This window comes from Antechinus flavipes, chromosome 3 (assembly GCF_016432865.1).
Source record: "Antechinus flavipes isolate AdamAnt ecotype Samford, QLD, Australia chromosome 3, AdamAnt_v2, whole genome shotgun sequence".
NCBI lineage: Eukaryota > Metazoa > Chordata > Mammalia > Dasyuromorphia > Dasyuridae > Antechinus > Antechinus flavipes.
Window position 1 is genome coordinate 74571445 of NC_067400.1, and position 17596 is coordinate 74589040.

At 31.6% G+C, this 17596-nt stretch overlaps 1 protein-coding gene across 1 annotated transcript in view; it reads right to left on the reverse strand.

The window, feature by feature from the left end:
• Positions 1-17596, reverse strand: part of UNC80 (unc-80 homolog, NALCN channel complex subunit) — a 228787-nt gene that overhangs the window by 197179 nt on the left and 14012 nt on the right. The window contains exons 6-7 of the mRNA XM_051983635.1: positions 16910-16983; positions 13218-13357 (exon numbers count right to left, since the gene is read on the reverse strand). Of these exons, the coding sequence (XP_051839595.1) occupies positions 13218-13357; positions 16910-16983 (214 nt within the window). The remainder of the gene's footprint in view (positions 1-13217; positions 13358-16909; positions 16984-17596) is intronic.

Consider the following 17596-nt stretch of genomic DNA (forward strand, 5'->3'; position numbering starts at 1 on the left):
AAAAACAACATTCATCTTGAGAAGACATTGAAGTTAAAAAAAAGCCTCTCCTACCCAAGGAGTAAGGTTAAATGGCTACTTGCCCAGAAAAAAATTTAAAGAACTCAAAAAAGATTTTAAAGACTATATGAGAGATTGAGGAAAAAATTTAAAAAAATCATTTAAAAAAACCCAAGGAGATATAAAAAAGTCATCCAATTTGAAAAAGATAGAATCTTAAAGAAGAAAATGATTCTTTGAAAACTAGAAACTATAAGAGACCAATTAAATATCAAAACAAAATATAAGGAATGAAAAGAGAATAGAATGTGAAACATCTTATATGAAAATCTGGAGATCTGGAGATCTGGAGAACAGATCAAGAAGAGAAAACATAAGAAGAATAGGACTACCTAAAAATTGTGATTAAAAAAACCTTGACACAATAATAAAAGAAATAATTAAAAGAAATTATTCTAAAATGATAGAACAAGACAGGAGAGTAGAAATAGAATAATTCCATTGATTACCATTTCAAGCAGCTCCTCAAAGAAAACACATAGGAATGTTATTACTAAGTTTTGAAACCCTCATATCAAAGAACAAATTTTACAAGAAACAAATTAGAAAACAATCCAAAATGTTCTGGGACTACAACTAGAATTGTACAGGATTTGTTAGCAGCTATAATAAAAGACCACTAGTCCTAGAATATCATATATTGACAATCAAAAGAACTAGGCCTGCAGCCAAAACTATATCCAGCAAAATTAAGCATAATAATGGATTAAAAAATGGAGATTCAATGAATTTACAGATTTTTAAGGATTTTGTCTCAACCAAATCTGAACTCAAATTTAACAAAATAAGACCAATTTCAAGGGACTATGTACAAACAAACTTTATGCTTTATATGTGGAAATATAATATAATATGCCTAAGATTGATAGTAGTAATTGGATAGTCCAAAAGAGAAAGTGGGGCAGAAGTGAGTGTGATCTGACTTTAAAAAGCAAAACAGTCTAGGAAAAGGTAAAAATAGTAATTATGCTATTTGAATAAAGTGGGAGAGTAAGAACTCATACAAAGACTTTAGAGGGGTGGTAGTTCTGAAAATCTATTCACTTTGGGAATGGTTTAAAGAGGGAATAATACACATACACACATATCATGAAGGGTATAGCACCTTCCAAAATCTATAAAGAAATAAGGTAGGAAAGGAAAGAATAAGGTGGGGTATAGAAGGGTGTGTAGATTAAGAGGACAAGAAGTGTACATTAATAGGAAAAGAATCAAAAGGAAGGAAATAGGTAGCATAGGATAAGGTGGGGAATAGAAGGGTATTTTTATGGGAGTGGAATAAGATATGTAGATGCATAGGAATGGGATAAAGAGGGAGGGAAAGTGTGAGGGGAGAAGATAGGAAGGGATCCATGAAGGGGGGAGGATAAGTAATAGCAAGACAAATTAACAAGTAGAACTAAAAACAAGAGTTAGTTGGGATAGGAAATAAGAGATATATGCAAACACACTAATAAGGATCAAATAGAATTTATTAGAAAAAATTATAGCTAGTAATTATTGATCTCAAAGTTAAAAGATTCAATCAAATGAGAAATTTATATTATATGCCAACCATATCAATATTGTTTAAAAAGCATGTCTAGATATGCATATAAGTTTATGTATGTATATATATAGACATATGTATATGTGTGCATAAATATGCACATGCATATTTATGCACACATACATAAATATATCCATAAATATATTGAGTACTAGATTTCCAGTTACCAAAGTTTTAACCTTAGAGTTTTCTCTATGCCTCCCTCAAAATCCTACCTACTATATTCATTCATTTGCTAATTCTTTTCAATTCTATTTTCACAAGATTTAAAAAATATATATTTATTTAATTAATGGAATAAAACAATCATTTCTATGGTATAATATAGTAAAAAGATGATTGAACATAAAACTGCAAATTTGTACAAGTCACTATTTCTTCTAAATATATAATAAAGTTATCATATAAATTCTTCACTCCCCTTTTTTTCTTTTCTCTTTCTCACCTTAGAGATGGCTAACATTAGAAATACCATAAACCTACCCATACACATACACACATACACACACACACACACACACACAATATTATTCTACAGATAATTCTATTTATCAGCTCTTTCTCTGTATGCAGATAGAATCTTTCTTCATATAGCATTTATAATTAATTTCCATTAACACAGGCACCACTTTATTTAGTTCAGGACCTCCTTATTTCTTCCCTGGATTATGGTAGTAGCTTATATGTACAATCTGCCTCTCTTTCCCCTATCCACACAATTTTTTAAACAGCTATATGTGTATATATATATATATATATATATATATATATATATATATATATGTATATGAAGAAAAAAACAAATAAAAAAAAGATAGAAAAAGAAAAACATAACAAAAATATTGTCATGTGCCCAGAAGAACATCAGATGTATAGAAGTTAAAGAAAAACATTTAGTGGAAAAGATAATGAATCTTGGCTTGGATATGTTGAATTTGAGATGTCTAGGAGACATACAAATAGGAATGTCTAGCAGATAGTTGCTGATGTAAGACTAGAGCTTAGGAAAGAGATGAGGGTAAATGAGAACTGGATTTGTAGATCTGGAGTCTAGATGTATAGAAATGAAAAGTGATCCTGTGGGAACTGATAAGATCACCAATAGAAAAAAGAGAGAATAAAATGAGATGAATTGTTTTTTAAGGTCAGAAGAAGAAATAAATTTTTAAAAATGGATTACTTATTTTTAACAACAAATTGTGGAATAGTGGAAAAATCATCATTACTACTATTACTTCAATGATTATAATTATTATTACTCTTATAAACTAGTGATTTGATAAACTAACAAAATACTATTACAAGTAAAATAATGAAAGTGTCTTTGTCTCCAGCACAGGACAAACAAAACAGGATCTAATTTAACAGTGCAAATTAGACAGAATGCTATTTTGCTTTATTTTTAATGTAAAAGTAAAGCTAGAAATTATGATTATTAGGTATACATTTATGGAAGGAACTCCTGATGAGTAAACTCATTCTATCAAAGGCAATTGGCAAGTATCCTATAACTTAGAATTTTAGAAATTATATATTATATTAGTATTCATTTTTTATATACATAAAGCATTCTTTATCAATGACATATGTTTGAATGGAAAAAAGTCACTAGGCTTCTTGATGACATTGAGTTCTAAAATATTTGCGAAGATCTTAAGAAACAGGAATAGAATTCAAAGTGACCTTGTTAATTATAGAAACTATTTACAAAAATAGGATGAAATTCCATAGGGGAAATTCAGGTGAATACAATTAGTCTGCAAATATGTGGGGGTAAAATTGATATGGACTGCCTAACTAAAACAAAAAGAAAAGAAAACCAAAAAACCTTCCTTTGAAATAGACGCAAGAGTATTGGTAAACCATAAGCTAAATGAGTTAGCAGTATATCAATCATTCAACATTTTGTGGAGGTGGAGCCAAGATAATAAAGGGAATTGAGCATTTCTGCTGAGTTCTCCCAACCCAATCCTCTTAAGAACTTAAAAAAAATACCTCAAATCAAATTTCAAGCAGGATAACCAAATAAAACTCACAGTATCTCATTTTTCCAGCCCAGGACAGCTTAAGAGGATTAAAAGGTCTGCCTATGAACACTGAAGAAGGGCTTGGCTAGGAATAAGAAGGAAGCAGTACAGATTCTGGGGCCTAAAGACAATAGCACTACCCTCTATGACTGGCAGTAGCAGCAGCACTGGTGGCACTAAGAGTGGTAAAGTGACTACACTCCTTTCACAAAAATGTTCTAGAGGACCTCTATTGTAGCATGGGAGGCAGGATGGGAGCCATTTGGAGTCTGCTTCTCCCATTACTTAGTTTTAGGTCACAGTTGCAGGGAGAAAAGAATGGTTATAGTCTGTAATCAGAAGGGAATAGAAGATGTAGCTTGTAAAGACCAGAGGACAGATCAGGATGAGAATGGCTGGAATTCTGCCCAGATCACATCACTTTGGAAACAACAAAAACTTAAGGTCTCCAGACCTAGCCACAGAAGGTCAAATAAGCCATTTCCATCCTCTCTTGAGGTGAACAGAGTTCAGCACGAACATAAAATCCAAGGAAAAATGGACAAAAGTGATGATTAAAAAGGTTTGAGAAATGTAATTTCTGGGTAATTTAATAATTGTATTAATAATACCAGCATTTTAATAAAAGGATGATCATCAGGCCATTTTTCTTTTATACCAAAGACAATCATGATGGCAGGCTTATGGCTAAAATGCATTTTGGGAAGAGGGGTATTTTCAAGGATAACAATCAACTCTGATTGGTTAATAACTGAGAGAATGAATATTACAACAAGGACCTGGACCTAAACTTTGATTATGTCATTTGCTGGAACTAAAGTTTGATTCTGTCATTTGCTTCTTAACTTCCCCCTCTCCCTAACATTGGGCAATCTGTTTACAAATTTATCACTACCCAACCCAAATGGCCATCCCACCTGGGTGGGGTCTGGATAGAGAATAAAGTTTGTTCAGCCTTCAGAGACTGAGGTTTTGAATTGAATATAAAATAAAAAGGGAGAAATCTGAATCTCCCTAATCATTATTTAGTAATAATCTTTTCCCTAACAAATAACAGCAAAAAGTAACCTGATTATAAAAAGCTTTTATGGAGATAGGAAAGTCAAGTAAGATAAAAACTTTAAAAAGACAATGATATTTAAAATATCTACAAGGAAAATGCAAATTGAACATAAGTCCAACAAGAATTCCTGTCAGCACCAAAGAAGAAACTTTTAAAAATAGTAAAAATGACTTTAAAAATAAAGGTAATAAAGAATAATTAAGGAAAATAACTGAGAGCAATGCAAGAATATTATGAAAAGGTGAGTTAACTGATAAAAGGGGAAAAAAATCTCACTGAAAAAAATAGCTCCTTAAAATTGAAGTTGGTCAAGTGGAAGCTAATGACAATGATAATGATACTGACAAACAGACAAAATCAAAAATCTAGAAAAAGAGAAAATGTAGATTATTTCAATGGAAAAAAAAAACAACTCATCAGAAAAACAGATCCAGTAGAAACCATTTTAACAATAATTGGACAGAATTGAAGGAACAGCCTATATATCATATTTCAAGAAATTATCAAGAAAAACTGTCATCTTATCTTAGATCCGGAAGCTAAAATAGAAAGAATCCACCAATCACCTGAAAGATATCTCCAAATGAAAACTAAGAATATTATGTAAATATAATATTATATAAATTCTAAAACTCCCAGATCAAGAAAAAATATGAACATAAAACTTATTTCATTATTGAACCATAATCAGAATCATACAACATTTAGCATCTATTTTTAAAAAGGAGTGAAGGACTTGGAATATGGTATTCCAGAAGGCAAAGGAGATAGGATTATAATCAAGAATAAACTATCCAGAAAAACTGAATTTGAAAATTTTGAAAGGAAAAAAGTGGAAATTTAATAAAATAGAGGAATTCTAAGCAATTCTGATAAGACCATATTTCAATAGAAATTTGACATTCAAACAGAAGACTTGAGAAAGGCATAAAAGGTAAAAATCATAAGGGACTTAATAAGGTTATATAATTTACATTCTTTTATGGCAAGATGATATGTGAAACTCCTAAGAACTTGTCATTATTATTGAAGTTAGGAGTCTACAGGCAGAAGACATGGGTATGAGTCAATTATATCAGCAGCATATCAAAAAAAGAATGGACAGGAGAGAAAGAGGAATGTACTAGATGAAGAGGGAGGAGAGTGAGAAGAATGGGGAAAATTACATCCCATAAAAGAGGCATGCAAGAAAAGTTTTCATAATAAAGGGGAAAGAGTGAGGAGCAGGCAATGCTTGAATCTCATTCTCATTTGAATTTGTTTAGAGAAGAAAATTACACATACACACACACACACACACACACACACACACAAACTCATACTCTTGTACTTTAGCACAGAATTCATTTTATTCCAATAGAAAAGTGGGAGGGACAGGGACTAAGAGAAAGAGAGAAAGAAGGTGGTAAAAGAGAGGATAAATTAAAGAGGATAATGATAAAAAAAATAAACAGTTTTTTTTTTTTTGCTGAGGCAATTAGGGTTAAGTGACTAAAGATATTTTTGAGGAAAGGAGAGGCTAAAAATAGTAAGGACAACTAGAAGAGAACAGACAGAAATCCATGGGCAGCAGTCATCACTGTGAATGTAAAGGGGATACTCACCCATAAAATTGAAGTGAATAGCAGAATGTATTGATTAATAACCCAGAATGTAATAACATATTGTTTATAAGAGACATACTTCAAACAAAAAGTCATATATAGAGTTAAAATTTTTAAAATTACATTTAATAAAGGACTATGGAAGCATAGATTGTAAGTAATCGAAAACTAAATAATCTAATAATAAAAAATGACTAGATCTAAGAACCACAAATTATACATATTCAGTTGTTTACATTTATATCAATATGTTTATGTCTGTCTTTATTTATGTGGCCAACAAATTGATAATCTCCTTAAATAACAATGGGGCAGCATACCAAAATTCATGGGATGAAGTCAAACAATACTAAAGAAGAAATTTATATCTCTAAACACATCAAAAAAAGGGAGAAAGAGCAGATCAGCAAATTGAGCATACAACTAGAAAAAAAAAACCCTAGAAAAAGAACAAATTTAAAATCCCTAAGTAGTTACTAAGTTAGAAATCCAAAAAATTAAAGGAGAGATTGATGCAACTGAAAGTAAAATAGACTAATACAAAACAAAAGTCATTGAATTAGTAAACAAAATCACCAATTGGTTTTATTTTTAAAAATTAAAAAAGATAAACTATTGAGTAATGATTTTAAAAAGAAGAAAAGCAAGTTGCCAGTCTCAAAACATGAAATGACTGAATTCACAACTCATGAAAATTAAATTAAAGCAATTATTCAGAGGTACTTTAAGTAATAATCTAAATGATATGAATGAATATTTACAAAAATACGAATTACCCAGATTAACAGAGAAATAAAGCATTTTAATAAGACTTAGAAAACTAAATCATTTGATTTATGCTATAAATGAGCTGCCTAAGGGAGAAAAAAACCCCAGGACCAGATGGATTTACAAGTGAAATCTACCAAACATTTAAATAACAATTAAATCCAAGATTATACAAACTATTTGAGAAGGTAAAGAAGTTCTACTAAATTCGTTTTGTGACACAAGTATGATTTTATACTTAAGCCAAAGAGAGCAAAAACAAAGAAAGAATAATATAGGTCACCCTAATGGATACTGATGAAAAAAAATTTAAATAAAAGACCAGAAAAGAGATTACAGCAATCTATCACAAAATCATACTTTATGTACAAGTGAGGAACAATCAGGAAAGTATGGTTGGTTCAATATTAGGAAAACAATTAGCATAACTGACCATACCAATGACATAAACAATAACAATAAAAATATGAGCATATCAATAAATGCAGAATTTCTTTGACAAAATTTAATATCCATCCCTATTAGTAATATTAGAAAGTATGGAAATTTCTTAAAATGATAAGTAGAATCTTTCTAAAGCCTAGAGTAAACTAGTTACACTAAGCATAAACTAGAAGCATTTCCAACAAGATTACATCCAAAGCAAGAATTTCTATTATCACCATTACTGTTCAATATTGAACTAGAAATAAGACAATAAAAAAAGGAAAAGAAATTGGAAGAATTTCTTATAGGCAATGAGGAAATACAACTTTCACTCTTTATAGATGATATGATGACTTAAAGAAACTTATGAGTCAACTAAAAACTATTAAAATAATTAGCAACTTTAGCAAAATTATAGAATATAGAATAAAACCACACAAATCAGCATCTCTATATATTACAAAATTAAACCCAGCAAGAAGAGATAGAAAGAGAAATTCCACTTAAAATATCTGCAGACAACATCAGATACTTGAAAGACTACCTGCCAAGCAAACCCAGGGACTATATAAATACAATTATAAAACAATTTTTCACATGAATAAAGATGGGTAAATAACTGGAGAAATATCATTTGCCCATGGATAAGTCAAGCCAAAAGAACAATACTACCTAAATTAATTTATTTATTCAATGCCAAACCAGTCACACTCTCAAAGAATTATTTTAAAGAGTTGAGAAGAAAATAAAATTCATCTGGAAAAACAAAAAGTCAACAATATTAAGGGGATCAATGAAAAAAAAAGTAAAGGAAATAGGCCTAGCAGTAACCACCTTAAATTATAATACAAATAGTAATCATCAAAATAATCTGCTACTGAATAAGGAATAGAGGGGTTGATTAATGGGATAGTGTAGACAATCTCTATATAAATGAACTAAATAACCTAGTGTTTGGAAAAAAAAAACCTGAAAATCCAAATTTTGGGGACAAGAACTCTATATCTAACAAAATTTGATGAGAAAACTAGAAAACAGTCTAATATATTTATCAACATCGCACACAAGTTAAATTCAATGGATATATAATTAAGACATAAAGAATGATACAAGCGAATTAGGGGAACATAGAAAAAATAATCTGTCAGATCTATAGATAATGGAAGAGTTTATGACCAAACAAGTGATAGAAAGGATTATAAGATGCAAGATGATTACACGGAATTAAAAAAAAAAATGTGTACAAACAGAACCAAATGCAACCCAAATTAGAAGGAAAGCAGGAAACTGGAAGGGGAAATTTTTTATAACAAATTTCTCTGGAAAAGTTCTCATTTCTTAAACATATAAGGAACTGAATCAAAATTATTAAAAATAGAAATGATTCCTCAATTGATAAATGGTCAAAATCCATTAATAGAAGAAGTTGAAGTTATCAATCAATAATCATATTAAAATGTTGTAAATTACTACTGATTAGAGAATTTTAAATTTAAACAACTCTGAAGTACTACATACCTATCAGATCAACTAACATGATAGTAAAATAAAGTGATAAATACTGGAGAAGTTATGGAAAGTAGTATATTAATGTATTGTTGTGAAGTTGTGAACTGGTCAGATCATTCTGAAGAGCAATTTGGAACTATGCCCCAAAGTCTATAAAACTGTGCCTATCCTTTGAGTCATCAATACCACTACTAGAGCTATATCCCAAAGACAAATTTTAAAAGAAAAAAAATGATTGTTGCTCCTTTTGTGGTGGCAAGCAATTGCAAATTGAGGGGATTAATATACATACATTGAGGAAAATTGTTGAACAAGTTTAGCATATGATTGTGACATATTATTGTGCTATAAAGAAATAATGATGGGGATGGTTTCAGAAAAATCTGGGAAGACTTCTGTGAAGTGATTCAAAGTGCAGTGAATTGAGTCAGGAGACCATTGTACACAGTAATATTAATGTTATAACAATGATCAACAGCAAAACACTTAGCTACCTTGATGACTCAGAACAGTTTCCTGGCGAATATTGACAGCTATTAACTACAAGGTGGGTGATGAGGCATCAATAGAGATCAAGAAGAATACAAGAGATTAGAGGAAACCAAAAACATAAAAACCCAGAGAGGAGAAAATATCAACAAGGATACATAATCAACAATGTCAGATGGAACAGAAAGAGCAGGTTACTGAAGATAGACTGAACTGAAAAAAACATCATCATGTTTTGTAATTAAGAGAGTAAATGTAACTTTAGAGATAGCATTTTCAATTGATTGATGAGGTCAAAAGCCATATTGTGGAGTTAAGGAATGATTTTGAGGAGAGGACATATAGATAGTGAGTGCAGAATTTTTTCCCCAGGAGTTTGTCTGAGAAAGAAAGGAGAAATATAGAATAATTTGAGTAGAGAATAAGAAAACTCTCCTCTTAGAGTTAACTAACCGGGAGGTTAACTGAATAAGGAGGGTGACATGACCAGACCTGTATTTTGGGAAGATTGTTTTGATAATTAGGTGGAGAATAGACTCGTAAAAAGAGATTTGTTGCAGCAATCTACTGTAGTCATCCAGGTGTAAAGTGATAAGAATCTACATTGTGGTCAAGTTGTACAATAGAAAAGAAGAGTGTGTATTTGAGAGATGTTACAAAAGAAATATCAACAGGACCTAGCAACAGGTTGAGGAGTACAGTATGATACATAGATTCTGAGACTGGGTGAGCACAAAGCAAGCAGAGATGGGACAAAAACTCCACTAGTGGAGATGGGTGGATAAAGAGAGGTTTTATTGAAGTTGGAGTAAGCATGGGCATGTTTGTAGGCAGTGGAGTAGACAGAGACAGTAAAGATAAGTGAGAATGTGGATGATAGAGATGGTAATCTACTATGGAAAATGATACATAATGGGATCATTTGTGCATATAGAGGAGTTAGCGTTAGCAAGGAAAAAGGTCAAAGGTAGAAAGAGGTAGAAGACACATAGGTGATATGAAGTGATCAGAAAGGGAGTAGAGAGAATTCTTGGTAATATCTCACTTTTTTTTTTCAGTGAAATATGAGGCAAGGTCCTAAGTTGGGAGGCTTGAGGAGAGATGAAAATGTTTGGAAAAGTTGCTATCTTGAGTGGAATAATTAGGAAGGTGCAAATGGATTGCCTTGAGGACATAGTTGAGAGGCTATACTATGACTCTGTAGTAGATACAGTCAGCATGGCTTTGTGATTTTTCTGCAGAATCAGTCTACAGAATGAGTAGAAACAATGACAGTGGATGGAGGAGAGTAATCCAGGACTAAAACTTGGGAAAGTAAGATTGATGATAAAATAATGGGCAAAGAAGTTAAGAGAAAAGGACAATGTATAATTGAAGTGGTTCATTAAGAGGCAACAATGGGGAAAGTATCATAGTTATTGAGATAACACAAATTAGAACTGGTTGAAATATTTGGAATTGTTTTAATTAAAGAGAAAATTTCTTTTGATGGGAAGTCTAAGAATTTGCCTTCAAGTATTTGAATGATTATCATATGGAAAAGTAAATTATTTTGTGTGGCCTCAAAGGGAAAAAATAGCCACAAAAGATGGATGCTATGACAAAAAAATTTTAGATTTGATGTTAGAAAAACACTTCTTAATAATCTGGGCTTTCTAAAAAATGAATATACATGATCTAGGGAGATAGTGTATTCTCTCCTCACTGGAGGTCCTCAGGTAAGAGTTGAATGACAATTGACAGGATATGCTATAGCAGAGATTCTTGCTCAAGTACAATTTGCATGAAGCAGCCCCTGAGGTTCTTTCCAGTTCTAGATTCCATTATCTATACCTGGGATCTTGTTACCATTTTCAGCAAACTGTGTAATACTTTCAGTGATTCCAAATTGCTCATTGTTAGATGTACTATCCGTTTAACAAGTAGCTAGTCTTTTGTATACACTTAGTGCAGAGCCTGAAGTTAAGAAGATCTGAGTTCAAATTTAAATGCCAATACAACCTTTATTTACTTTAATTCCCTCATCTATAAAATTGGTGCTAATAATAAAAGCACCTACCTCACTGGGTTGTTGTAAAGATCAAATGATCTGAGTTCAGATCTGGCCTCCCTTAGATTCTTATTAGCTGTGGAAATTTGGATAAGATACTTAACATCTATTTGCCTCAGTTTCCTCATCTGCAAAATGAATAATAATAGGACCTATTTCCCAGGAGTGTCGTGAGGATCAACTGAGATTACATTGTAAAATGCTTAGTACAACATTTGGCACATAGTAAGTGCTATACAAATGTTAGCTTGTTATTATTATTATCATTTTTTGTCATGCAGTCATTTGCCATCATCAAATATGTATTAATTTCTTTCTACATGCCAGTCACTAGGGATAAAAAGAAAAGCAAAAAAAGCCTTTTCCCTCAAATAGGGTATTCTCATAGTAAAGAAAACATTTAAACCACAATGTACATAGAAGATACTGGAAAGATAGTTGGAAGATACAATAATTTTAAAAATTATTCGTCATCCTTGCACTGGGGACATGCTAATTTTTACTAAATGATTCAAATTATTGTATACATATTACTGGAATGGTGTTCATCTTTCATTCTTGAAGATCAATGGCATCATGAGGATGATGTCTTGATTTTCAAGTGTATTGAATTTAAGTGAGGCAGAGCTGAATAGAACAAATCCATCAAGTATTAGAAGTTCTTTGCCCACTTTTAGTTTGAAATATGGGACAAGTGGATTTGCTGAGGTACAATGGCATGCCTCTGATCTCTACTATTCAAATGTATTATCATTTGCCTACATGCCAAAGACTATAATTTAGTTGAGAGTAAGACTGTTTCATTTTCCTTTTTTGTTTTACCAACACTAGCAAAGGGCTCTGCACATAGTGATTAATAAAAGTTGAATTAAATTAAACCATAAAATAATACTAATTCCCAAACCTACTAATTCTGACAGGTGCTTGATAAATGTTCATTGAAAAAAAAATGAATGTCTTAGCTAAGCAAATTAGTTTCATAAACAAGATTATAGAGAAAATATTTACCTTCTATCAAAGAATAGTCTCAAGCAGTTTCAAAGTACCTATTTATGTATAATTGGTATAATAAACTCATTTTTAGCTATCACACTAGGCAACATTTTTAAAGCCTCATGTGAAGTCTTTCTATTTAACTGAAAATAATAGAACTGTATTTTTTAAAGAATATTTTCCAAGTGGAACTTTACACTAAATCAGACATTTTCCCCAATTCACCCAAATAAATGAGGTTTTGTTATATGGAATCTAAGGAGCAGTTTTTTGAAAATTTGAGGGAATTACCCTTTTCAGTCAACTAACTCACATGTATTTACTGATTTTACTTTTACTAGAAAAGAAAAAAAATATGCAGCAAATAATTTTTTATAAGGACAAGTGGATTTGCTGAGATACAATGGCATGCCTTTGTAGACTTGTAGGCTTGAGACAAAAGACATATATATATATGCATTCAATCTTTATGTTATATATATAGATACACACTATATATACATATATCATCTATTCATTAATACTTTGTGTGACATATCAAACATATTCACATACATGTGTGCACATGTGCATACACATATGTATACACACATATAGCTATAAGCCCATGCGTGTGATACACACATACATGTATAAATATATACATGTCTGTGTGATTCTTAGCATCAAAATTCCTTACCTAGAATGGGCAGGTCCTCTGTCTAGGGATGCTTGTGAGGACACACTTCCATCAAAGGAATTTCCCCGATGACAGCCAGAAATGGTAGCCTTGGGTAAGATGGAATCTGATTGGAATGATTCACCCACCACCTGCAGACCCTTAGAAATTGGAGAAACCAAAGGAATTAGTTGTTTCCATGTTTAGCTCTAGTATTATTTAGTATTTAACACAAATGGAATCTTTATATTTGTTAAGTACTTTTTCTTAATTGATCATCACAGTACATGTGCAAATTTAGAACATTCATTTCTTTAGATTCTCCATCTGTTATATACTCTAAGCCAAGCTGGATATTCAGCAACTAAGCATTCCTGTCCAAGGATTTTCTTTCCTTGTTTTTTAAAAAAAATAAATTTTAATCCATAGCTTTTGATATTTTAAAAACAAAAATCCTTTAAAAATAAATTCTTCTATTTTGTTGTATACAAATATTCCCCAGTATTCCTTACCTCCCCATTCCTAAGTAACTATTCTTTATTAGATAAAGCTATTTAAAAGAAAAAATGGAAGGGAAAAATCAGCAAATCTGATCAATATATTAAAAAAAATCTGGCATAAATACAATATCCAAGGATCTTCTGCTGGAACTTTTCCAGTATATGCCAAGATGATACAGTACTTAGAAGATAAGAGTAATCCCCAAACAATTAATCAAACAAAGATCAGTTGGATTACATAAAAAGAAGAGATTGAAAAAAAGACATGGGATGCAATAGAGCAATACTTATGAAAGCAGGTGCTGCAAATTAAATTTGAAAGACAAGGTTCCCTCTGTTGAGCTATTCATCAAAGGTAAGACCCAATCCATCTTTCTGGTTGGATATTTAACCTTTACCATCATGGTTAATTGCACATTCATCAGTTTCCACATGGATAAGGTTATTTCAGCAATGTAAGATTTCAGTCTCATGGGCTTTGATAAGATAAGTGATAAAAGTCACTGACAATAATGATAACTGACTAGTTCATTAGTATTCAAACTGCTTCCTTTAGATAACTTGCAATATTTTCCTTGGGTAGGAGAGCTTTGAATTTTGACCATGTCATCCCTGGGATCTATTTTCATTTTGTCTTCTTCCAATAGATTTTAGTTTTCATTTCTGATTTACTAATTTACTGTTTTTAAAAATTATGACTTTCATGGAGTGCAATAATTTTAAAACTGTGTCTCCTAAACATGTGTTCTGGGTCTGTTGTTTTTTATATAACGTAGCTTACATTTTCTTTTATTATTTTAGTCTTTGAATTCATTGTTAGTATTTCTTGCTGTTGCAAAGAATCATTCATTTTATCTATTCTAAATTTCAAGGATTCTACTTCTTGGGTGAGATTTACCAATTTTTTAAACTATTTGTTGGTTTTCCACTTCTTTTCTTTAGAGGTTCTATTTAATTTTTTAAAAAAACATTTCATTTCTTCTAGATATCCTTCTAGTCCTTGTGAAAAATGCAACTTTACCTCAAAGGAGTGTTCTAGTAAATATTTAACCAGCTCTTCACCCCTCTCCCTCCAATGTTTATATAACACATTTTAAACTTTACTATGCATTGTATTAAGATTTTCTCCATCTCTTTTTTAAGTCTAGACAGTCAACAAAAATAAATTAAACTGATGCATGTGGCATTTGCCAATTTCTAAAGTGTAAATTCTAACACTGAACATTTAACAATCTGCTTTTGCAAAGCAGTTTGAGTTGGCTCTACCACTGTCTTGCCTTTGAGTCTAATTGCAGTTGTTACAGTTACTTCATATGTTAGGTAATCTCTATTTTTGTACTGATTGGTGTTTTCCTTGATTTACTCATCTCTCAAGCTTTAGTTCCTCAATTAGACCTTTGTGCCAGGAACTGGTTCTGTTCTTGGTGGATGGTCATCTTCCTGGGTTGCTTGGGTTCCTACATATACCATCAGTTCCTGGGGGTCCTTTCTCCCCCAGATCTTTGAGGCACAGAGTGCTAGATATTTAAGGCCCTCTTCAACATCTCAGGAGAGTGTTAGGGACCTCAGATACTCTGGACCTAAGCTGTCCTTATCTAGGCCTGGGGCTGCCATGCAACACTCAGAACTATCCAATGCTACCGTTTAAGACATCTAAGGACTTCAGCCAAGAACTTTCTCAAGTTAGTCTTATCTTTTTTCTGTCTCCAGACACAGGACCTTGTGGACTACATATATTTATGGAGGCTTGTTTAGTAGTGACTTTTCTTGCTATTGTTGTATGGATTCTGGCTAATTTTTGTACAGTCTGGAGATGAAAAAAATCCTCACTATAGTTTAGAATTTTTAAAAATCGATATTTGGAATGCTGTGTACCTCAGGATTTTTCTGGAGTCAGAAATTGGGTGCTAAATGGTCTGCTTCCATTTCAGGTAGCCTTCTTGGTTGGAAATCCTCCTTGAATATCTTTTAGAGTCTTCTATAACTTTGTTTTCATTATCCTAATCCAATTACCGTCTTCACAATTCCCCAATTCATATCTTCCATCCTACTTAGGTTATTTTCACTATCCCTAAATCAATTTTTTCCTCTTTGTCTAAAATATTCTTCCACCTCTACTCTATTTGCACAGTCTTTTCTTTCTTCAAGGCCTAACTCATTTTTTATTCTCTTCACGGTGTCTTCCTAAAACATATTAATCTTGTTTTCCTTCACTAAATAGAAATTAAAACTTAACATTTAATTAAATATTGGCTATAGTTGATTAGATTTTGGTTAGATATGGATGGTTAGATTTTACTTGAAGATAGATTAGACTGCCTTATTTTTTTTTTTCTGTATCTCCTTATAGCATTTAGCACAAAGTAAAGAACATAGTAGGTATTTAATTTAAATTGATTGAGTGTTTAAAGAGGATAATGAAGCATTTTTGGAGGAGAACTTCTAAGGATATTCAAGGTATTACTTTTATTCTTATCATTATCATCACTTCAATCATTCAAGAAAATATAATTTCCTTTGTGTAAACATTTCTTCTGGCAAAGACTTCGGAATCAGAAAAATTTGGGTTCAAATCTTGCCTTTGACATTTACTACCTTATATGAATTGGAGCAGATTACTTTAGCTCCTTAGCCTCAGTTTCCTACTCTGTAAAATAAAGGGAAGTGACAAGATAACTACTGAGGGTCATGCGATTAGAGATTTAGAATTGCAAAGAAACTTAGAGGCCACCAAATCCAAGATCCTCATTTTAACAATGAAGAAAACTGAGTCACAGAAAGTTTAAATGACATGGTAATTGAACCATTATACAATGATTACTTTAAAATTTGTGCCAAAATTTGGAATGAACCAGGAAGCTTTTAATCTTTTTTCAGTTCCAGATATACAATCTAATGATCCTTTCTTCCCTTAACAAGTAATCTTCATGAGTTTCTATAGTTAATCTTCATGAGTTTCTATAGTTAAAAATTAATCACCTACTGAATGAAGAGATGATAAACAGTCCTAAACTTAGATTAGGCTGCTCCTTGGATGACAGGCATCTAGGCTATTGCTAAGCTGATACTTGAAGCCTTTCTAGCTTGATTTGGACTGCCTCATTTGTGTCCTGCTGGTATAATTTTTGAGAACCTGTGGTCATTTTTAACTAGGAAGGGACACCAGAGAGGGATTTTAGTAGAAAATCATCAAAATTGTAATAATTAATTTACCTCTGAGTGGCCTGTTCCCTGATTTGGTGACTCACAGGCTTGACTCTGATTATTGATTGGAGAACTTCTCTTGGCTACAAAGATAAAAGAATTCCACAGAAGGATTAAAGTGAGAATCTAAATAACATGTATGTAATTTAATTCCAACAACAAAACAAAAGAATATGATATATCATACAAAAATATTCCTGAAAAGATAATGAAGATATTTTCAGAACACTTGTACTGAAGTCATCCAAATAGGCAATTTTGAAATATATGTTAGATTTTCCATTGTTTGCTACTATAAAACTTTGTTTTCTTAATAATTCATCAGCTTCATTTTCTAACACCCCCATTTGAGACAAAGGCCAGTCATATTATAATCTAAGGGCAAGGGGGTAACAAGAGTACCTTGCAAATAATAGGGACTTGTTGGATTGAATGGAATGGTGATAATTAGAAAGGGCTTCATTTTACTTTTGAAGACACACAAAGAGAGATGCTAGCTTACGAAAATTATAAAATGAGACAAAACAATATGATCAATATTAATCAAAATTTACTATAATTTTCTTCCGGTAATCATATTTGCTAAGATTTATATCATTATTAAATGTGTTTAATAAATATTTGTTTACTGATAAGTTCTACATAAAATTGGAAAAGAAATCTATTTATCAGAAAGAACTGCCCCTTTAATGACCT